At 46.2% G+C, this 23,676-nt stretch overlaps 1 protein-coding gene across 1 annotated transcript in view; it reads left to right on the top strand.

The window, feature by feature from the left end:
* The first annotated feature begins 14,470 nt into the window (after positions 1–14,470).
* LOC146206865 (uncharacterized) overlaps positions 14,471–23,676 on the top strand; it is a 177,917-nt gene continuing 168,711 nt past the window's right edge. Inside the window, exon 1 of the mRNA XM_084575842.1 lies at positions 14,471–14,631. Coding sequence (XP_084431968.1) covers positions 14,471–14,631 — 161 coding nt within the window. The remainder of the gene's footprint in view (positions 14,632–23,676) is intronic.

Genomic DNA, 23,676 nt, shown 5'->3' on the forward strand with positions numbered 1-23,676 from the left:
CGCACCCGTCTTACCCCGGGCCACACGCAGCCGACGCGCACTCGGATGATCATTGCACGCTGGAGGCGCGACAATTGGCGCTCTTCGACAACTGAGATGTGCTCTCCTCGCGCGATGCGTGGGTCCGGGTGTTGCTGACGGAGGTGATAATAGATCACCGCACGCACGTCATCCAGAGCGAGAGGTTCGTCGCTGGGAGGAAACTGATGTGGGTCGGTGGTGAGCTTGTTGTCTTGCTCATTTCCATGTAAGCCGCAGTGACCGGGCACCCACTGCGCGCGAAAGCTGCCTTTGCGCTCGCGTATCGCGCACAACACCGGTGTACCCCGGCAGGGAGTCTGCAGGAGGCTGAGGGCGGCACGGGAGTCACACAGAAGTGCACACTTGGGCTTTGGCGGAGCAATAGTGAGCAATATGCCCAGGTCTAGGTGAAGGCGCAGTAGTTACGCCGTGGTCGAAGAGCCCAGGTATGCCACTCTTTGCTGGGTGTTGCCCCTTTTTTTGCGGTTTTTGAAATCTGGCCAAATTTGATGCGTTGCGTAGAATACGCCTAGTGGCCTAGAGCCTCACTATTTGTCTGAAATCAGCAACATAACTTCATAATAAAGGCAAGAAGGTTTAGTGACAATAACTTGATGCTTTGTGCCAGAATGTAGGTTTGAAAATTGACTTCTTTGCAGCGCGTCGCTCCTGGAGCAAATGTTGAGATTTTTTACTGAAACAACTGCGGTCTTCAATAAAGTCCTAAATATAAAAACGTTTCATAGATTTATTGAGTACAAAATAATGCGCGACAAAGGTTTAGTGCGCTACCAACTCGGAACTTTTCGAAATTGCAAAAACGGCGCTTTCCACCCGTAGTGATATACAATTTTGTTTACGCATTTGACAGCTGCTCTCAGATAGTGAGCAGCTGTTAACCGCTAACACTTAAGAAAAACGTATATTGCAGCTGTGTCTTACAGGCAATGACGTACGGCAGAAACATGGAGGCTAAACGAAAAGGGTTCAGTTGAGGTGTCAAGACAGGAACCTGGGTTACTTGGTGCTTCATGAATAATTGAAAATAATAGATCATATTGTTACGGACGAGCAAGGAAGAAGAAGCGGCGGGCAGTGGCGAGGGCAGGAGCGCTCGCGCTAGGCCCGCTAACATATTCATTAAACGTCAGCTACCATCACCATCAGTCATTTCCTGTCGTCTTTCTTCATCGGCTTGCCGCATCGTAACATTTGGTTGGAGGTGCGGGTATGATCACCCCCTCATCCTGGACCGGAGCTTCGGTGCCCTGCGACTTCTTGCGCCGTCAGCTGAAGGTTAGGAGGCATCGCATGGCTGATCCCCAGCCTGACGGACCCAGCAAGACCTTGCCGTTCCGCCGCCCCGTCCCCCGCCCCGACCACAAGACACGACGAAGGAGATACTGACCCGAGACGCTACACATGACCACAAGACACTAGAAGAGACCCGACGACCATATATGGCCCCATTGACCAGATGTGCCGACCTAAGACCCCACCGACCCAAGACACCGCTACACTTCAAGACATTCTCCCCTGCCTATGCCATGCGGTGTGTGCCTTGGCCTTCGCCATCGAGTCGTGGCAACGTGTGGCCCGAGAGTGCCCTGAGCCAAGGTTCATCAGGAATCACCGTGCCGGCAAGCCGTTCTATTCTTCCTTCTTCCTCTTCTTCTTCAAGCATCTAGACACGTCCATCATCATAACATGGAATCATCAAAATCGGTAAACTTCCTCGTCCACGATCGGGACGATCGCTCGGTGGCCCCGGGTCATGTTACGGACGAGCAACGAAGAAGAAGCGGCGGGCAGTGGCGCGGGCAGGAGCGCTCGCCCTAGGCCCGCTAACATATTCATTAAACGTCAGCCACCATCGCCATCGGTCATGTTCTGTCGTCTTTCTTCATCGGCTTGCCGCATCGTAACAATATAGTACACGGAAGAAGAAATAGAGCACGAAAGGTCGAGCGCTCGTCGAGCCTGTCCTATGCGCTAGTCTTTTAATTATTGATTACATTGAGGATAAAGCAGCGAGATACGGAAAAGAAAATGGTAGATGTGACGAGACAGGCACATAGGAAACAAACTGCAGGTAATGGAATTCGGTGCAAGATAACCCGAGGCAAGTGTGGCAGAGCGAGAAAGTTGAACGGATGAGGTTAGGAAGACCGCTCTGCAACACTCAGCGGTCCGACGTGTTCTCCTGCCCTGCAGACATATTCGGCCAGTGAAAAGATCAGCATGTGTCATGAGCGGGCCTTGCTGTAGGCCGGGAAGTCTCCTCTGAGATGATGGGTCCGCGTCTTGCAGGTTTGTATTGCTAAACCACATTGTCCGAGGACCACTGTGGGTTTACAGAAAGGTAAAATTACTTACGATTTCCTTACTCTTAGAGACACCAGCCTTCGGTCCCGACCTTCTTTTTAACCCCTATGTCCCTGGCCTTTAGACCAACTAAATAATGACACTCGGACATTCCAAGATCGCGATCAGTATTGCACACGTATTCTCACTTGTAACTTTTTATCTCAGTAAACCCTCAAGCAGATTTGTCGGAAACTGTCTCCGAGGTAGACCTGCCACTCAAATAATTAAGTGGGAGATTGTCCCACATTAGATGACCGAACGCACGCGCACAGCACTCGCGTTGATAGTCCTGCGCATTTTCATGTTAGCAACTTCATAATAGCAATAGATCAAAGAGGCACCGCGATCTCCGCAAAGAAAGGGCGTGACGCGGCTTACAATGATCCTGTGTGTCTCGAAGACGGGACGTGAACAAATATTTCTTCCTCGAATTAGCTTAATCCTCCTTGGGGGTCTTCAACACCGCCAAGCCTTACTGGCAGTGTCCTCACCAGCGGTTGTATCTCATTTCTTAACGCTGCTGCATCAGACGAAAGAACTTGAATGAGCTTCTTTTACCGCAAACATAGATACGGCACACAAGCACAAGTTGACTTTTATGTGGAGGCAAGAGAGCCAGCACACCTGGAACTTCTTCAACGCCGCAACATAGAGTAGCAGCCGTGCTGAAAGTTTATAAGGCAGAAAAACTGGCCACCCTGTAAACGCAATGCCTTGTGATATCGACGGTAGCGAAATCATGGAAGAACGCCAACATTATCTTAATTCATAAAAAAGGGAAACAAAAGACTTGAAAAATTACAAACCAATCAGTTTGCTATTCGTTACGTACAAGGTATTTACTAAGTTATTAGCTGATAGAATTAGGACAACCTTAGACTTCAATCAATCAAAGAATCAAGCAGGGTTTCGAAAAGGGTACTCTACTGTCGATCCTATCCATACTATCAATCAGGTGATCGAAAAATGCTCGGAATATAACAAGCCCCTATACATAGCATTCATTGATTACGAAAAAGCATTTGACGCAGTCGAAAACACGGCAGTCATGTAGGCATTGCGAAATCAGGGTGTAGGTGAGCCGTAAGTGATAGTACTGGAAGATATATATAGGGGCTGCACAGCAACCATAGTTCTGCATAAAGAAAGTAACAAAATTCCTATAAAGAAAGGTGTTAGGCAAGGAGACACGACCTCCCCAGTACTAAGCACAGCTTACTTAGAAGAAGTATTCAGAGACTTGGAATGGGAGCAGTTCTAGGTATAAGGTTTGGTCAGAATACCTGAGTATTCCGCGACTTGTTGGTAACATTGCCTTAACTCAAGGGATGAATGCAATGAATGATTGGTGACCTGGACATGCAAAGCAAAATATAGATCTAAAGATTAATATGAAGAATACTAAGGTAACGTTCAAAAGCCTCAGGAATGAACAGAAGTTTACAGTAGATAGCGAGGCACTGGAAGTGTTAGGCGAATGCATCTACTTAGGACAGGCAGATCCGGACCATGAAAAGGAAATAACCAGGAAAATAAGATTAGGATGGAGTGAATTTGACAAGAGTCGCCGATCATGACTAGGAGCTTATCGGCATCGCTGAAGAGTGAAATATACAACAGTTGCATCTTACCTGTACTCACCTATGGGGCTGAAACGTGGAGGCTAACCAAGAGAGTTCTACTTAAGTTGAGGACACCCCAGAGGGCTATGGAACGAAAAACGGTCGGTGTAAGGTAACAGATAGGAAGCGTGCAGAGTGGGTCAGAGAAATAACTCGAGTTAATGACAATGTAGTGCAGATGAAGAAAAATAATTCGGCATGGGCGGGGCATTTAGTACGAAGAGAGGATAACCGATGGTCGCCTAGGGTAACAAATTGGATTCAAAGGGATGGAAACAGTAGCAGGAGACGGCAGAAAGTAAGGTGGGCGGATGAGGTTAAGCAGTTCGCAGGGGTCGAGTGAGTGCAGCTTGCACAGGACCGAGTAAAAATTGGAGTAATATGGAGTAGGTATAGTTCGGCTGATGATGATGGTTACTTTGGCAGATTTGAACTTCAGCTCGACAATATGCGGCTGTGGTTATACTGGCGAAGAAACAGTATGAACTATTTTGACACTGGAAGCACACTAAAGTGCGGAGTGCGTCGTAGACCCGAGGGAGATTTGGAGGTAAAAGGGTAGTTGTTCGTAAAACTTCCCTGAATATACCAATTCAAAAGCATTGTCTTTGCAAACAGTTTTGAAAGCACTGCAGACTCTGAAGGGGAGAAATACGAAAGCCTGAGCATTGCTGCTACACACTGTACATCGCGCACTCCTTGTCGAACACAACCAGCGTTCCGTTGAACGCATCAAAGTTCAACGGCGTTCTATAATTAGTTTACAGGAAAGGAAAGGCGCACTATCTGTCACTCGCGCAATCTCGCTGGCACATCTCGCGGAAAAATCTCGCCAACGCGATATTTTCATAATTAATAATTGGTTCATAGGAAGGGAAAGGCGCAGTATCTGTCACACTTACGATAGTTGAGCAGTTTAAATGCCTCGGGGTTATATTTTGTGCCAGTATGTCATTGGGTTATTATGTCAATTATATCTTGAAAAAAAAAATAGCTCAAATCACTGGTGTTATAGGCCGTCTAAAATACATACTTCCCACAAAAACTAAGATGATGGTATACAATTCAAAGTTCAACTAGCATTTAAAATATTGCCAGTTAGTGTGGGGTACTACAACATTCACTAACCTTGAACGTATTCATTTAATGCAAAAACGATATCTCCGAAATACATGTAATTTACCATTCCAACATCCATGTGCAGCTTTCTTTTGTCAATTCAGAGTTATTAAAGCACATAATCTTTATAAATATCGCCTCAGTGTTACTTTTAAAACAGAAATCAGGAATAATGTAACAAATCTTAAGAATTTAGCAGAACTAAGGAAAAAATAATCAGTCCATCCAACAAGACGTGGCGAAGAATGGACAGTGCCAACACCTCGACTAAATCTTGGTAGGAAATGCCTTCCATACTCTTCCATCTCTTCTAAATAGGTATACCCACATTAACCTCGATTTGTTTTGTTTTTCACGTCTTGAACTACAAATTTGTTTTAGATAACATGGTTTAGGTTTCATTATGTATAAATATCGCTGTTTCGTGTATTCTCTGAAGTTTACTTGATGTGCTTGTTTTTAAAATTGTATAAACTCTTGTGTTGCCTCCCTGCCAATAATTAGGATTGTAGACTCGTCAAGCTGCCCAAGGGCAGCTTTTTTCTACGATTCCTCCACCTGTATTGTTAGATGGGAAATAAACTTTGACTTGTCTCTGCGGACACCTAAAGCGTTCTTGGGGTACCACCAAGTCCACACGCCGACGACCGGATTTTCGCGTAATTGGGCAAGTAAATCTTTCGATTTAAGAAAAAAAAAGAAGGGGAGGAGGGGTTCGAACTGTAAATTTGAACATTTTTCGGCGAGATCCGGTTTTTGTGAGGAGGGACTCTAGTAGTAGATAGATTGATTGATTGATAAACTTTATTGGGGAAAATTGAGGTTAGGGGTAGTGGGCTAGGAAAGAGCAGTAGTCGGCAGTCCTCTGTCCAGGAGTCCATTGGCCTCAGCAGCGGCTCTGGCCCGCTGCACCAGCATGAGCTGATGATGTGCGTCCGAGTCGGCTAGAAGGTCCTCCCACTGCTCAGGACTAGGGCTATCTATTTTATGGGGTTTGCCCGACACCACCGAGATCTTGACAAGGCCTGCGCACCCCAGCAGCCTACGTCACGACAGGCGGATGGCGATAAAGTACCAGCAAATGAAGGTGCGAGCGCGAATCTGAGTCTAGTCACATGATGTCATCTCGCCCCTTTACCCAAGCCTGTACGCGCAGATTCAGTGGCTGACACCTTATCGCTCATCCGCTTGTCGTGACGTTCGCTGATGGGAGAGAAGGTGATGCAAAGGCCTTGTTAGAATCTGGATGGTGACGGTTTGCCCCACATCCCCATTGTTGTGTGGCATAGTGTAGCAGTGTCTCCGCACCAGACACATACGCTTTTGTATTGTGTTGGCCATATATTGTGGTACAGGGCTCTGTTTGGATATGCGTTTGTTTCTAGGCGTCTAAGTGTAGTGGCTTATTCTCGGCTTAGTGTGTCATGTGGAAGTGCGTACTTTCTACGCCTCTCCCTACACGCTCGTATTATTTCCCTGTACGTTTCTGGCGTTGTGAAAGGCTCCACCGATGGCTCCGCCGCCCGGCTAGTGAAACCTCGGACGACGGCATCTACTCTAATATTACCCTCCACCCCAGCGTCGGGGACCCAAACAATCATGTGTTGCCTACTTGGGTTTATTCCTTCTGGCCGACCGGCTAGGAACTTGTTTGCTATGCGATGCATCCTGTTGTTTTGGAAGGCTCGCTTGCGAGTCCGAGACTATCCAGTAACTGTGTTGTCTTCGGTTTGCTTCAGAGATTGCCAGGGCTATTGCCACCTCTCCCGCTGTGCGGATGCATTTGGTTCGTATACTTATTCCGTATATGAGCTTGCCTTGTGAGTCAGTGACCGCACCTGCGGTGGCCTCTCTGCCTTTGTACCTCGCTGCGTCGACGTACATCACAAAATGTTTTGTGTTCAGTTGTTTGTCAAAGGTTTTCGCTCTGGCATTCCTTTTGCCGTTATGATCGACAGGGTCCATATTCCCAAGGACGCGGGATCGAATCCCGGCCTCGGCGGCAGCTTTTCGATGGAGGCGAAAAGCAAGGCGTCCGTGTGCTGTGCGATGTCAGTGCACGTTAAAGAACCCCAGGTGGTCGAAATTTCCAGAGTCCTCCACTACGGCGTCTCTCATAGCCTGAGTTGCTTTGGGACGTTAAACCCCACAAACCAAACCAAACCATATTTCTGGGCAGTGGTCTGACCGTGAAAGTGTCCCTGATGTTTGGTGCGATATTTGTGGTTTCTGCGCTATTGTCATCTTTAAGGGTATAACCGAGTTTCGTAAGGAGAGCACGGCCCATCTTGGTCTGTTTAAGTCTTCTGATCTGGGAGTCGAGCATAGCTTCGCTATATTCTTCGAAGGTACAGTACATGCCCAGATCGTCAAACATGCTGTTAGAGGCGTATGGTGGCAATCCCAGAGCCAGTTTGTATGCCTTCCTAATTAGCAAGTTTATCTTGTTCCTTTCCGTCTTGGTTGTTTTAAGATATGGGAGACTGTAGGTAAGGCGTGGGATGACGAGGGTTGTTACAATCCGTATTCCGTCTTGTTCCTTCATCCCCCTTCTTTTGTTTGTTATCCTGCTTATCATTCTAGAAATTTGGTTGGTCACAGTGGTAAGAGATTTGATCGTGTGATCACGCTTGCCTCCTTCTTGTACTCTTATTATGCCCTAGTACTCTCATTTTGCCCGTCTGACGAATCGGGTGTCCGTTCATGATTTTGTCGATATCCAGTGGTTTGTACCTGCTACAGTGTAATCTTATGTATTGTGATTTCTCCGGAGAGCACTGCATTCCGCTAGAACGAGCGAAATCCTGACGTTCTTGCGCAGCAAGTTGTAACCGTTCTTCTTTTTCCCCGGTGGATCCCTTCTGGGTCCGTACTGTTACATCGTCTGCATAGATTGCATGTTCTATGTGTTGTAGGTTCCTGAGTCTTCTCGCTATCCCTATCATGGCAATGTTAAACAGTATTAGAGATATAACTGATCCTTGTGGAGTGCCCTTGTTGGGTTTTTTTTCCTCGTTTCTGACCGTATGTTATTATTCCCAATGGTGGCTGTTCTTTCCGTTAGGAACGCCTTGACATACTCGAAGGTCTTCCACAATTTGTTGCCAAGAGTTCCCTGAGTATCGCTTCGTGACTAATGTTGTCAAATGCGCCCTTCAAATCTAAGGCCAGTATGATGGTCTCATTTCTTGCCTTTATTCTGTTTATGACAGCCTCCTTTAGCTGCAGTAGGACGTCCTGTGTAGAGAGCCTGGGCCTGAAGCCGAACATCGTGCCCGTAAACAGGTCATTGACTTCTAGATAGCTGCACAGTCTTGTCTTAATACCTTTTTCATAAAGCTTCCCCATGCAAGCGGTCCGCGAAATGGGTCGGATATTATCCAAGTTAGGTGGTTTGCCTGGTTTGGGGATCATTATGATCTCCGCGTGTTTCCATTCCTCGGGAACTTTACCTTGGTCCCAGTGTTTGTTGATAAAATCTGTTAGTATGTGGAATTGCTTGTCATTTAAGTTTCTAATTATCGCATTGGTAATCTGATCTTTGCCTGGGGCTGTATTCTTGACAAATGATCTGGCCACAGCATGTACCTGTTGTTATTTGGGCGTCTAGATTCTGGTTGTCCTCTCCCGTGTATTGTATCGGACATGGTGGGGTGTGTGTGTTTACCACGTATCTTGACCAAAGGTGGTCGATGACTTGCTGATCTGTTCCTCGGAACTGATGCGTAATCCTTTCTAGTGTCTTGCTATGTTCTCTCTGATATTTTTTGGGTCAATAAGGATTCTTAGCAGTGCCCACGTTTTCGCACTGCTAAGATTTCCAATTAAACTTTCGCAGATCTGGTTCCAATTATTGCGCGTTAGTTTAAGGGGGTTATCGCTGATTTTTTATTGATTTGTGCAATTCTCTGTTTGAGTTTCCAGTTATATTTGTGCTTTCTCCATCGTTTGGTCCTCTCCCTGCGTGCGTCCCATAGATGGAGTAGGTGTGCGTCTACAATTGGGAAGTCTTCCGTGGACGCGACTTCCGTTGTGTTCTTCTTATGGACTTTTCTAATCTCCTCTGCCCATTTTTGTAAGCTGATGATCTCTTGGTCCTCAGTTGTCTGTTCTTTGAACTTGTGCCAGTTGGTGATTTTAGCGTTACGTGGGGGTCTGCTGTACTCCATTAAATTTACCCGCGTTTGGATAACGAAATGGTCCTGTTGGTGTTGGTCCATATACACTCTTCTATATTCCGGATTATTGTGAGGTAGTAGTAGAGAGAGTTGCTCGAACCAAGCAGAGTAGCGTCGTTCGCCTGGAGCCACGCAGCAGGGAGAATAAAGCAGCAGTTAAAACGTGACACTCGTTTGACTCGCCCGCGCTGAGCCCGTGTGGCGGGACCAAGTCTCCATCTTCGTAAACTGCTTCAATTTCTTGCACGCTCCTTCGTTGAGCGCTTCTCAGCGCACCAAGGTCGCACATAAAGCACAGACAGCCAAAGCACTATATTGATTAGCACAAGGAACCCACTTCGCACTTGTATAACCTACGGGAAAGCTCGAATGAAAGCTCAGTAGGCCACACAGAGGCCTAGAACGATACGAAAACCCGGGTCCATGTTTGATTCCTTTATACTTTCTTTGCCACGCAACCCGAGCTCGACATTACCTGCGGCGGTCGTACTACGCGACGCGCATGCGCGCGCGCAGCCGATCGATGCGGCGGAGCAGCCACCGTCGCGGGATCGACGACGAGCAGGTGAGCCTCGTTTTTCCGTCGCGGTTATGGCCATAGGTCCCACGTGAAATGCGCGACGTGTGGGCTAGAGATGATGTCTGAACGGGCGTAGACTCGGGGCCGACGAGCGGGTACAGCCACGCCGGCGCCCTGTTTCGCCCGCCAAGCGTGTACAGTGCCGCTTCGTATCTGACGCCACCCGGCACAAAATTGGCGTGTTATAGATGCCTTTCGCCTGGAGAAACCGGCTCTAAGGGGAGCACGGGCGATAGTCACCGTCCACGTCGTCATAGAGATATGCGGTTTCAATTTCTAACCCTGGTCTGGCTTCGAGCTCTTAAACGATAGAATATTTGATGGATGCTGGACATATATAACGTGGATAATAGCGTTTAAATGTACCGATTTTCAAATATTCATTGCTGCTTGATGTCTATTCCGGTGTTGAAGCAATGTCATAGCCGCAACACAACCAGCTGAATGCATGGGTGTATGTTCATTGTTGTGGCTTTAGGCGGATGGACATCAAGCGAGCGTATACTGTCTTGTCTACAGCATGCGTTCTAAGCTTCTAAAATGCATTGTCTTGTGTGTGCCCTGGCGTGGTTTTATGAAACGAATCCACGCGGGGCACCCACGTTGTGCGAATATGTATAGTCTGGCGTTTGCAGTTTCTTGATTATTCATGAATGCTTATTAAATTATGCCCTTATAATTTATATTTCTGCAATTATCTGAACAACGACCAAGGTGCCAACAGTAAAGGGTAGAAGGAATGTTGCGAATCTCCAGCGTTTCCGTTCTCTGCGTTTCTTAGGCATGTAATCATGGTTCAATAAAAGGAAACAAATACAATCACTTTAATGTAAAACCAAGTCAGCTTAAAGGTCGTATATGGAACACAGCGAACACAAAATACAAGCGGTATAAAATAACAGAATGAAATATTGTCAACACAGAATTTATCAAACCTTTGAAAAGGCATTCAAGTGACCAAAAAAATAACAGATCAAGAGAGGGGATACAATAAGCAGTAGAGAGAACACGTGTCCCTTCAAAACATGGCGCAATGGAAACTAAATATAGAGGACCATCATTCTAAGCATATTTTTAAACTGCATGCTGATGTGCGCATATACCTAGAAGCCTTCAGAGTGCATAAATTCAGAAAATACAGTACAGATTGCCTTGAGTGTATCAACAGATGTCGTTCACTAAAAATTCCAGAGTAATATGATGACTTATCCAAACATTCCAACAAAGGTACATAATGCGATGAAGAAGAACTTGTCATTCAAACAGCACTGTAAATTTGACTACATTCAGAGCTTTAGTTTAAGCAAATGTGCTGTGGTTCAGAGAAAAATGTCACTGAAGTTACCTCAATGAAAGATACTTCAGCATGCTAGGAAGCGAACTATTTGTGAAAACATTCTCTTTTACAAAATGTGCACAAATTTGTCTTTCTTAAGAGGATGACCAGGCTTTTCTGGGGATCCTTAGGAAGTCTTCGAGACAGTGCAGTCCCTTGTAGAGCAATACTTTGCGGAATGTAGGATCGGTGAAAATGCAAGTGGACACTTCACTTCCTCATGTAATATTTAAGCAGGCGCAATGAGAAGGCTCGCTATACAACTTTCGATGGTGATCCATATCATTCATTGATTACTTCCTGCATAAACAAAAGTGCAAGCGACGGAGGTATACATGCATGAAGCGCCGTCCCTTCCAGGTCATTAGATCTGTGGGATGTCACATCAGAGCACTGAGCAACTTTGCGTATATGTGCATAGCTGATATTCTCACCAAAGTGAAATTTGATTCGATGAGATGACAACGCTAGCTTAATTTAAATTGAAAATGAACTTTACGTCGGGAAAATCGCGGAATGCTCGCCCTATGTTGAAAATTGCGTTTTTCTCCTTTTTTTGCACCCTCGAAATGTGTACTCTCCCTTTGTGTAAAAGCGTTCGCCTGACACTAAACAGGCGCCTTTCAGTAATTTATGGCCGTCGACAGCTCCTCCCCGGGCCACCCTCTGCGGGATGCCATGGGAGAGGGGCCAACGTCGGCACAAGCGGACCGCGGACCCCTCCGACCGGAGGGGACAGGAATGCGGACAGAACGAACGGGGAGCCCCGTCGATGAGCACGCCTCTTTCCGAGCTCTTGCTCCCTCTTAAAAAAAGTTGTATTTGGTTCATTAATTGTTTTGTTGTAAAAAACGAAGTTACTTAAAACGACAACAGCCTAAACGAAGTGAAGCAGTTACAACACCCCATGTGGGATAGCTTTATGCGGAGGAATGGCGGGCACTCCCAGATGCCTAAGCTTTCGTTTTTTTCCTTTCAACCTATAGCGAGAATGCAACAGTTAAGCAAGCAAAGGTCGGACAGCAGCTTTATAGTCGCACAAGTTGAGGAAGCTCGCCAAGTTCGTTTATTACGCTGCTCGGGCATCTGAGGTGTGAAAGGAGAACCTGGTACAAACAGTCGGTCTCCAAGCGATCAAATGCTATAGCCACATCTCCCGTGCTTTTTACGAGGCTTCAAATTTCTAGTGGAAGCCGGTTACACGAAACCGAGCACCAGAGTACACTCTAAACACGGTAACCTTTGTAAAGGTGCACATTTGCACATTCATGTGACCTATAATTTAAAAGTTTCAACTATTAAACTTTGTAAAAGTTACAATTCGTAAAAATTACTTTATTTTATACATAGGTTACATGTATTTGAAGCGGTGTAACCTTTGCAAAATATACAGCATTCGAAATGGCATAGATTACTTGCTGCAACACGTGTACCCTTTGTACGCTGTAATGTTTGGCATAAAAAGTTCATTTATCAAAAATGCCCTTTGAGAATTCTAAAAGTTATGTTACACAAAACGGCTGGGTATTGATTGCAACGATAGAAAAATTTCTTAACCAGATTTATGGTGTAGAAAAACAACAAACGAGAAAAATCAATGTGATGGCCAAAACATTCACTGACTCAAAAGTATTGACACAAATACAAAACATTTCTTGTATGATGGCTATATCAAATAAAACTTAAGTGATTATTCTTGTATAATGCACGTTCCCGAACAGGTATCATCGCAAAAATGTAAAAAAGGTCGCGCAACGAAGTTTAAAATAAGATCCTATATTATAGCACTGTTTGCAAGCCACAGAAAACTAAGTCGAACATGCAGCAAAATAATTTAAGTTCACATTTCTTCTATAGAAATATAAAGAAAAAGTAGGCATATAATTATGGTTCAATAAAACAAAATAAATAAAATAACTATAATCTAAAACGAAGTTAGCTTGAAGGTTGTATAAGGAACACAGCGAGCACAAAATACAAGTTGTATGGAACACAGCAAACACAAAACACAAGCGGTATAAAATAAGAGAACAAAATACTGTGAACACAGAATATATCACACTTTTGATGAGGCACTCAAGTGAACACAATAAAAGCTTAAGGGAGGGGAAACAATAAGCAGCTGAGAGAACACGGGTGCCTTCAAAACATGGCGCAATGCAAAACTAAATATTGAGGACATCCCTCTAAAGCATATTTTTAACAATATGCTTATGATGTACATATACCTAGAAGCCTTCAGTGTGCTTAAATTCAGAAAATACAGTACAAATCGCCTTGAGTGTATCAACAAATGTCCTTCACTAAAACTTCCATGATGTACATATACCTAGAAGCCTTCAGTGTGCTTAAATTCAGATAATACAGTACAAATCGCCTTGAGTGTATCAACAAATGTCCTTCACTAAAAATTCCTTAGTAATATGATGACACTTCCAAACATTATAATAAAGATACGTTAAGCGATGAAGATTAACTTGTTATTCAAACAACACTGTAAGGTTGACTACATTCACAGCTATACTTCAAGCAAATGTGCTGTTGTTCTGAAAACCTTGGTACAGAAGTTAGCTCAGTTTCCTAGAAAGCAAACTCTTTGAGCAAAAAATTTCCTTTTACAAAATTTGCACAAATTTGTATTTTTCAAGAGGATGACCAGGCTCTTCTGGTGATGCTTAGGAAATCTTCGAGGCAATGCAGGTCCTGGCAGAGGAATCATTTGTAGAATGTGGGACGGGAATTGGAGAAAAGATAGGTGGATACTTTACCTCCTCATGTAATATTTAAGCAGGTGCAATGTGAAGGCTCGCTGTATAACTTTCACTGGTGATCCAGATCATTAGGAAGTACTTCCCGCATAAACAAAAGGGCATATGACGCAGGTATAAATGCATGAAGCGCCGTCCCTTGCAGGTAATTGGATCTGTGGGATGTCACATCAGAGCATTAAGCAACCTTTCATGCACAATCCATAGCTTATATTCTCACCAGAGTGAATTTTCATTAAATGGGAGGAGAATGCTACTTTGATTTGAATTGAAAATGAAAACAAAGTCGAGAAAATCGCGGAATGATCGCCTTATATTGGGCCCACAATTGGTTTATGCGGCGGAATAGCAGGCCCTCCCAGAGGCCTAAGTTTTCGTTTTCTTCCCTCTCAACCTGAGGAGAAAGAAGAAGTTGTCCTTTACCAGAACGCTGCATTTGTGATATAACCGGGAGGTGCAGCTCTCTTTTTCGCACGGCGATGCAAGTGGACACTACTGGGCCTCCTGTGGAACCCGGTGCGTCGGCAGCGGTGGCCCAGAGGAAGCGCCTCTACAACCCGAGTGACGCAAGCAGCCAGGCCCCCGTGCTGTACTCGCCTGCTAATGATGACGCTTCGGCCGACGCGATGGGCTCGTGCCGGTGCTTAGCAAGAAAGCAAAGCGAAGACTACACCGACGACAAGATTCGTCCTCATCAAGCACGTCCACGGTCATCACTACGCGAGGCCCTCCGACACACACTGTCTTGTTTGTGCCAGAGACGCCAACAGACAATCTGAACCAACTCAACAGGCAAGTCACGTCTGTGTTCCTTGAAAGCCTCGTGCCTGGAAAGATTAAAGACGTTAGAGTGAATCCTTACAAAAACATAATTGCCATTGATGTCATGGAGCGGAGCGCATTGGAGAGATTGACCGCCATCAACAAACTCGGCGACATCAGTGTGCGCTCCCATATTCTTCAGGACAGTGGCACTATGGTCGGCGTTTCTACAATGTTGACGAGGCCATCGCTGACACAGAGCTACCAATCTTAATCAAACCAGCATCAAATAGCATCTCCATACTGCAAGTGCAGTGCCTCAGGATATCGAAATGCATCAAGCTCACTTTCAAGGGGGACTGCATACCATAGCATGTGAAGGTTGGACATTTTCGACACCCGGTATGGCCTTTCGTGCCCAAGCCACTTCAATGCAGAAGGTGTGTAAAGATCGGGCACGTAAGTGCGGTCTGCAAAAATTCCATCGTGTGTCCTAGAAGCTCCGAGTCGCATACCGGCGACAATTGCTGCGCGATTGTTCTGAAGTGCGCCAACTGCCATGGCCCTCATGACTCCTCCTTAAAGGACTGCCCCCGCTTAAAGACAGAGCGGGCAGTGCCGAAGCAAATGGTGCGAGATCAATCTACACACACAGAGGCCGCTGCTAAGGTGCGACGGTGTCGTTCGCGTCGCCGAAGATCATCTAAGAAAGCAGTGAATTTTGATAGCAAGGCCTCGAGCACTCCTGCATCTTGACCTACTCCTATTCCTGCAGTTTTAAATCAAGGGACCTCGACGGGCGGTGAATCTGGAGGTGCTGCCTCAGACGTTAACTCGCCACCGCTACCAAAACCTTCCACGTCCGCTGGGCCAGGAAACTTGCCGCGAACCGAATGTCCTGCACCTACTGCCGAACTAGAGAAAAGTCAAGATGTGGGACATGGCCAAGACCTACAGGTAATTGCCATTCTCACCTCCACGATGAATGCAATCCGCGCTGTGCTATCTAGTGTGCACACGCCAGAAGCACAGAATGCGCTGCAGGGTCTGGACGCGCTAACACCAGTTCTAGCGGCTCTACAGTAGCAGACACAATGGCTCCTCCAGCATTAACATTTGGAAAAACACTCAAGGATGCCTCTATTTTTCAATGGAATGCCCGTGGGCTTCAGTCCCGAATTGCAGATATTCGACAATATGTTCATGCAAATCGCATCCCCATCTTTGTTAGTTGTGAGCCGAATGTACCAAAGATCTTACGACTGTCAGGCTACGAGCCATTTGCACCTCCAACGCACCAGGAAAACAGCAAGTTCATCATTTATATTCAGCGAGAACTCACATATGTAATCCATCCGGTTACTCCCAGCAACGATTACCAGTCCGTTTGCCTGACAGTGAAGAAGCGCAATCTCACGCTTACACTTGCGGGTGCGTATATGTCGCCATCAAGTCGTTTTGATGGTTGGTTGGTTGGCTGGTTTGTGGGGTTTGACGTCCCAAAGCGACTCAGGCTATAAGAGACGCCGTAGTGGAGGACTCCGGAAATTGCGACCTCCTGGGGTTCTTTAACGTGCACTGACATCGCACAGCACATGGGCGCCTTGCTTTTCGCCTCCATCGAAAAGCGGCCGCCGAGGCCGGGATTCGATCGACGCCACACGATTGAGTGACTTGATGGCAATTACACCTGGCCCTTGGATCATCATAGGAGACTTTAACGCTCACCACATGATGTGGGGAAGTGTTCAAATGAACCTCAAGGGAAGAAAGCTTCTGTCCTTCGCCTCTGATCATGACCTGCAGTGTCTTAATGACGGTGCACCGACCTTTATTCGAGGGGCAACTTACAATAGCTGTCTTGATTGAGCTTTCGTGTCTCGATGCCTTACCAACAACGTCCAATGGTTTACAGATATATAAACACACGGAAGTGATCACATTCCTACATATGTGATCATTAAAGGCCTCCCCACATCCACGTCTGTCCCACTAATTAATGCGCCACATCGATTGGCCGGCATTTCAAGCACGTATGGAAGATGCTTGCACAGCAGGCCTCTCTGCAAGTATTGAAGAGAAAATTAAGGAGGTCATGATAAACGCGACGCCTGTATTCACCCCGATGCCTACCTACACAGAGTTTGATACGGAATTACAGCGCCTGCGAGCATTGCGGCGGAGGGCAGAGCGTAGATACCGACGCACGAAGTCGCGCCTCGACCTCTGAGATGCGAGGCGCCTGCAAAAGAAAATTCATCGCCGAATTCAAGCCCTTCAAGCAAAACGTTGGCGGTCATTCTGTGAAACGCTTGATCCCCGCAAGCCTTTATTACACATCTGGAATGTCGTTCGTGGTCTCCGAACATCCCCTAAACAGCTCTACCCATTCAAATGTCTCGCACTCTATCAAAGACGTAATGAGGTCGAGGTAGCAGAAGATTTCTGCGCTAGGGTAGTAGGCCAATTGACTCTAACGGCAACGGCAAAGGGCGCATATGACAACGTCACTCACCAGGCCATTTTGGACGCTCTGGAAGTTGCCGAGCTTGGCGGTCGTGTTTTTTTGCTGGATACGCAGTTATTTATCCAACGGATCTCACTTTATGCAGACTGAGGATGGCCAAACTTCTAATTTCACTTCCCGTGGAGTCCCACAGGGTGGAGTACTAAGCCCAACGCTCTTCAATCCTACTCTTGTCGGGCTTGTCGACTTAATACCATAGTCGGCGCAACTGTCAAGCTATGCAGACGACATCTGTATCTGGGCGCCAGGAGTTACGCGCCCACAAGTTAGAGCGAGGCTTCAAAAGGCGGCAAGTATAGTTGCGGCCTACCTCCATCCGCACGGTCTGCAAATATCAACCAAAAAGTGTTCGCTAGTTGCATTTACACGCAAGCAAATGTCACCTTACACTGTATGCATTGATGGTAAAGCAATACTTTGTGAAAGCAGCCATCGCTTTCTAGTAGCGATCATCGACCGAAATCATTCATGGAATCTCCATATTTAATTCATGAAAAAGAGGCTGGCAGCGATTGCTCACGTGTTTGTCTTTATTGGGGGAAAGTCATGGGGAGCGTCAGTGCGGTCGATGCTACAGCTGTACAATGCATTATTTATGGGATTCCTTCGGTGCAGCTTACCTGCACTTGGAAATATCAGAAAAACCAACTGAAGACTTGTACAGAGCGTTCAAGCTCAAGTTCTGCGAATCTGCCTGGGATTGTCGAAATGTGCTTCTACGGCTGCTACTATATTAATTGCACAAGAGCATCTTATAACTTCCTATCTAGTAGTTGACGCCCTGAGGGCACATTTTGACACATCTCCCGAGTTCCCTCTCATCATTTGGCCAGTCTTCCTATCACCAGGCCGCGTACATCGTTTACAGAAACCATTGATTCACATCGCGCTATTCTGCCGTCCCAGTTTACACCCGCATCTAGACCGTCCCCTCCACTATGAAGCCTGCATCAACCCTACGTGCTTCTTTCAATACCCGGCATCAAAAAGAAGGTCGAGCTATCGCCGACAGAACTAAAACAAGTCACTCTTGAATACTTTCATGAGCCCCATGCAAATTGTTTGCATGTCTACACCGACGGTTCAGTGAATGCCGTGAGTTCTTCAGGCTCCATGGTTATCCTCGAAACTGTTACAGAAATGAAAGTTAAGAGAATTCACAGGCCTTCTTCGACAGCCGCAGAGCTAACCGCTCTTCGTGTCGCAATTAGGCATATCATTCAGCAGAGCCCTCAGCGCTGGCCTATTTTCACAGATTCAAAAGTAGCCCTGCAAGCCTTAAAAGCGGCTCTTAATTCGCCGTGGAGCCACTGAATAACTCGTCGCGGAAATATGAAAACTTCATCACTATGCCATAAATGAAGGACATGACATCAGCTACCAATGGCTACCAGGACACAGCGGCATTGCGGGCAATCTCCGTGCGGACAAGGTCGCGCGAACAGCCCACCAAGACGGCGATTGTGTGTCGATCCGTTTTTCCAGAGCAGACGCAGCGGGCAGGCTTCGCGCACTTGCGCGGGAGCACACGCTTGCCTTGTGGAATTCTGGCCAGTTTTTGAACTGCCGCTTAAAATCCCTGGACCCTGACCTGAAGCTCTGGCTTCCACGTGGCCTACCCAGACGTGAAGAAACTTTGCTGTGCCGCCTGTGGGTTGGTGTAGCATTCACAAACTCTTATTCTTTTCTGATAGGTATGTCAAATAGCCCTGCATGTTCAACCTGCGGGTGCGACGAGAGTATAGGCCACATTCTTTGTGAGTGCCCCATATAGAGTGCGGAAAGAAAGTGTCTCTGCTGTGCGCTGGAGCGTCTAGATGGACGCCCACTGACTGAAATCAAGATTCTAGGTCACTGGCCGCCGCGATTTTCGGCGGTGAAGGCCTCCCAGGCACTGCTCAGCTTCATGAAAACCACCGGCCTGATCGAAAGGCTGCGATTTTTCAGTTATGCGACGTGATATGACTGCGACATGACATGGCTTTGATGTGACTATACTGACTTCACCCATCCCTCTCTTATACCCATCACTTTTATATCCACTGAGCCCCTTCCCCCAGTGCAGGGTAGCAAAACGGTTTCTTTTACCGGTTAACCTCCCTGCTTTTGCTCCTCCTCATCTTCCTCCTACTTTTGCTAAGCACTCAAGTAGAGCTGTAACGGTTTTCTTCAAACAATATCATGCTCGCTGAAACAATAGAGCCACATTTCTGTGCGTCTTCAAGTGCTTACAGGATTTACGTTTTGTTTTAGGCCTTTGTGTATTCAGCCCACTAATAATTTGAGCAACCATGCTGTTAAAGATGCTGGTGCGTTTCATAAATTACACTCTTGCTGGAAGCCACCTAGGCAAAATACGAAATAAAACGCACGAAGGAATCAATTCGCAAGAAGCGTGAAATTTTGTCAGGCTATATAGCGTCATCCGTACTGCACTGAAGCATCAGTAGGCTGTCGCGTAATGCACCGGCTGTGGTTCGGTACAGCTACACATTCAATATTTCTTCCAGGTGCTTGGCTGTAGCGCCATACGCTTGCGGTGAAAAAGTTAATCGACAAGGAGTGAAAAAAACGTGCAAAATTGCTTAAGTTTAATCGAGAGCACAAATACAACCGAGCATTTCAAGCGTGCTCATATTTAGGTACACGAAAACGCACATGCCACCAACGCGCTCACGCGTGCGAATTGGCAAAAACTAGCGGTGGATTACCAAACTGTATTGTTCATAGATTGTACCTAACGTTCCGAGCCTCTCACCTTTACCAATATCACAGTAACTAGACTCATCAACACAAAGTCTTGCGTGATAGGTCAGTCATTTACTGGTAGAAAGCTAATGAAGCTGATATAGGTTCCGAGTGCAGTTACATAACGAACTAATAAAATGTGCAGAGGAAATACGAATTTTGATACGCAACGAATAAACGAAGACTACACCAGTCGTTAAAGCATTTAGATGCAAAAGAGACCACTCTTCAAATCCATCATTCTGCCACGAATGGCTGGACAGTTTGGTGCAGCAGTAAAAAAAAACTAGTGCTAGCTACGAAGCCGTCCGACGAGCAGCCAATGACGTACCGCCGAAAGTCACGTAAGGTAGGTTGCAGCAGCCACGCAGGTTAACCGTTAGCAAGAACGCCGCATTTTAAAAAAGTAGGTCAAGATGCGTGTTTCCATATCTCCTGTCTTGTCGCCACATAGGTTACCATGGTGCTCATAGGTTACTATGAAAAGGTTACTTGGCACTAATGTGATGATAACCTTTGAAATCCTTGAATATTGGCCGTCGTAACCTTTTGTCTGTGCAAAAATAAAGAAAACCTGACCAAAATATAAGAACTGGCGACTTTCGCTACATAGGTTACTGACGTTGAAAAGTTACATTATGGGTTACTGTGTTCAGAGTATAGGCCTAATTATTCATCACCCCATAGCTCGCTGTGAAGAAATAGCGCCGAAATATCAGCACAGATGGTCCCTAGAGGAGCTCTGGGCACTCATCCATCGGGAACAGCAAGCCCAGTTTCAGTGGACAAAGCTTTCCCGCATAAAATAACAGCACTAATTAGGAACGTACAGTAGGTGCGCGGAACAACATAGCCACTGCAGAAAAATTAAGAGCATGGGAGAACCTGAACTAGAGAGACGCGAAAGCGTGAACGTTGTTGCTCTGCTTGTTGCGGTACTAGAGTGTAGTAATTTTCCTTATTTCGATCAAGTTTTTATTCTATCACTCTTACGCTAGACAAAGAGAATTACGATCTGCTTCGCACGCGTCCAGCGTGGGGTAGTGGTTTGCGCACTCGGAAAGAGAAGGAGGGGCAGTGGTTTGATTCCCAGTGGCCAGAGATATTTAAGAGCGTGAGCTCTTACTACTTACGTTTGTACATTTCGTGCCCGTCCTAGATTCGAGATGGAGGCCGAGTATGTGATCAGTTGCCGCAGCATTGCAGTCTAATGTCAAATAATTACAACCACGTGACCACCTTCATGTAATAAGGTGGTGGCCAAGATGAGTTCACCATGGTGGTCAAGATGGTGCGCTACGATAGGCAAGATAGTTCACGAGTGACTTCCAGTTCAACCAGACGCAGTATCACCCCCCAAGTAAACTGGATCACCACCATGTCTACGACGGCATCACAAAAATGGCCACTATGATGGTGCACCACCGTAGCCATGACGTCATACCACTCCATAACCACCAAGCAAAACCACCAGATGGTGCGCCACCATAACCATGAGCATGAGTTGACAGTTGACCGCCGTGTGGTGCGGACGCGTGTTCCATCGCTCCTCCGATTGCACGTGGCTACCGGAAACTGACGGACTGGCGACAGCGGGAGCTTCCGAAGCGTCAAATAGATGAGTTCTTTCTTTTATTAACTTTATTTCGTTTTCAGCTAGTTAAATTAGGTGCAGCCTAAAGAATAGATTTTAGCTCTTGGTCCTACCGGCCCGTTTTTTTTCGTGCCGGCAGCTAGGCTTTCTTGGCGTTCATTATTTAGCTATCTTGTTTAGATAAATATTTTTTTCTAGGCTATTGGCATTCTCAGAATTGGTTTTTAACGCGTGTTTGCTAGTCGTTTCTTGTGTCTTCTTGTGGCAATTTGTATATTCTGAGGATTCGTAATAGATATAGTTCAGTTTATGAGCGCTTAAGATGTGCAATCAAAAGAAGGTAAAGTGTACTCAGTGTGAGGCGCTGGTTAATCTCAAGGAAACGCGTTTTGACTCTGTAGGTGAAGCGGAAGGCAGCGACTTTTTGTGTCGGTGTTGCGTACTGAGTGCGCGTCTAGATAGATTTGATAAAGAAATGGGCAGTTTAGTGTCTCGTGTGGATGATTTAGAAAATGAAGTACGTTTGTTAAGAGCGGAAAATCAGAAACTGCTTGGACAGCTTACTCAAATTGAAAAAAAGGGGGCCGACTTTATCCTTGGAACCAACGAGGACGAACATTCCAATGCGGGCCACGTGGCTGGGACCAGCACTGGCATGGAAGGCATAAACAAAGTAGGTCAGGCGGATCCGAACCGTCAGAGTTATTTAGAAGCAGCTAAGACGCCGAAAAAAAGGAAGAAGTAAGGAAGAATGAAAATCCCAGAGATAAGGACACAGATAACCGAAAGCAGGAGCCAACAGTTGGGAGAGGGAGAGAGAAGACCCAGGTGCTTATCGCCGGTGATTCTAACATGAACAGGTGCAAGCGAGATATCTTGGAACGCGTAAGGGGTGATAAGAGAGTATTGGTTGAAGCCTTCCCAGGGAGAACAATGAGGGCAGTGCTAAAAGAGAGTAAAAATAGGCTGTTGAAGAATTCCGCAGAGCGCAGTATGGTAATAGTAGCCGCGGGGCTAAACGATGTCCTAAATGGTGACGCTGCAGGAGTGGTGGAAAGTTTAGCTAAGGGAGTTGACGAGATCAGGGAGATAGCACAGCAAACGCAGATAGTTGTATGCACAGTACCAGAGGTGCTAGGATTGAACGGAAAGATGGAAAAGGACGTGGTGACAGTTAATCAGGACATAAGAAAGTTAAGCCTGGAGAAGCGTTTCGAAGTGGTTGAGGTAAACAGGGAGGTACATAAAGCAGGTTTTGGTAGGGCTTTTAATCAGGACATAAGAAAGTTAAGCCTGGAGAAGCGTTTCGAAGTGGTTGAGGTAAACAGGGAGGTACATAAAGCAGGTTTTGGTAGGGCTTTTCAGCGAGATGGCATTCATTTTAAGAGAAGGGTGGGAGCAAAGATCGGCTGGCGCCTGGCAGGCAGGGCTGTAGCTTTTTTAGGGGGTCCGCGAGGACTCCGTGCACAGAGGTAGTTAGAAGTGAAGCAGAAGAAAGTGTAATAATGGAGGCTGAGCCCCAAAAAATGGCAAAAAGTTGATCGAGAAAGAAAAGTACAAAAAAGAAATTTAACACTAGGATCAGCTACATAAGCATGCAAGGAGGTAGAAAAAGAGCGAAATGGTTAGAGATAGAACAGCAGTTGAAGGATGACAAAATAGGTGTGTACGCTCTTTGCGAGACTCATCTCAGGGATCTAGAAGATCCGCCGTTTATAGAAGGCTACGTCTGGGAAGTGTGCAACAGAACGAGAACGGAAAAAAAGGGTGGAGGGGAGGTATGTTGATGCACCAGGGAACAAATTGGCAAAGAATTAAATCATCTTGTAAAGAACATATCTGGGTTTCAGGAACAATTGCCGGCATAAGGACATGGCTAGGGGTAGTTTATTTAGGAACAGGGCATCAATGCAGCCAAGAAAACAGGGATCTTGTTGAATGTCTCAGTGACGATATAAGCCAGTTTGGAAACGGGGCCAATATTATTCTACTGGGGGACATGAAACGGCCACATCGACGATCTGGATGGATACACGGATTGTAACGGCAAGCTA

This window comes from Amblyomma maculatum, chromosome 1, assembly GCF_055883805.1.
Source record: "Amblyomma maculatum isolate TAMU_Amacu chromosome 1, ASM5588380v1, whole genome shotgun sequence".
NCBI lineage: Eukaryota > Metazoa > Arthropoda > Arachnida > Ixodida > Ixodidae > Amblyomma > Amblyomma maculatum.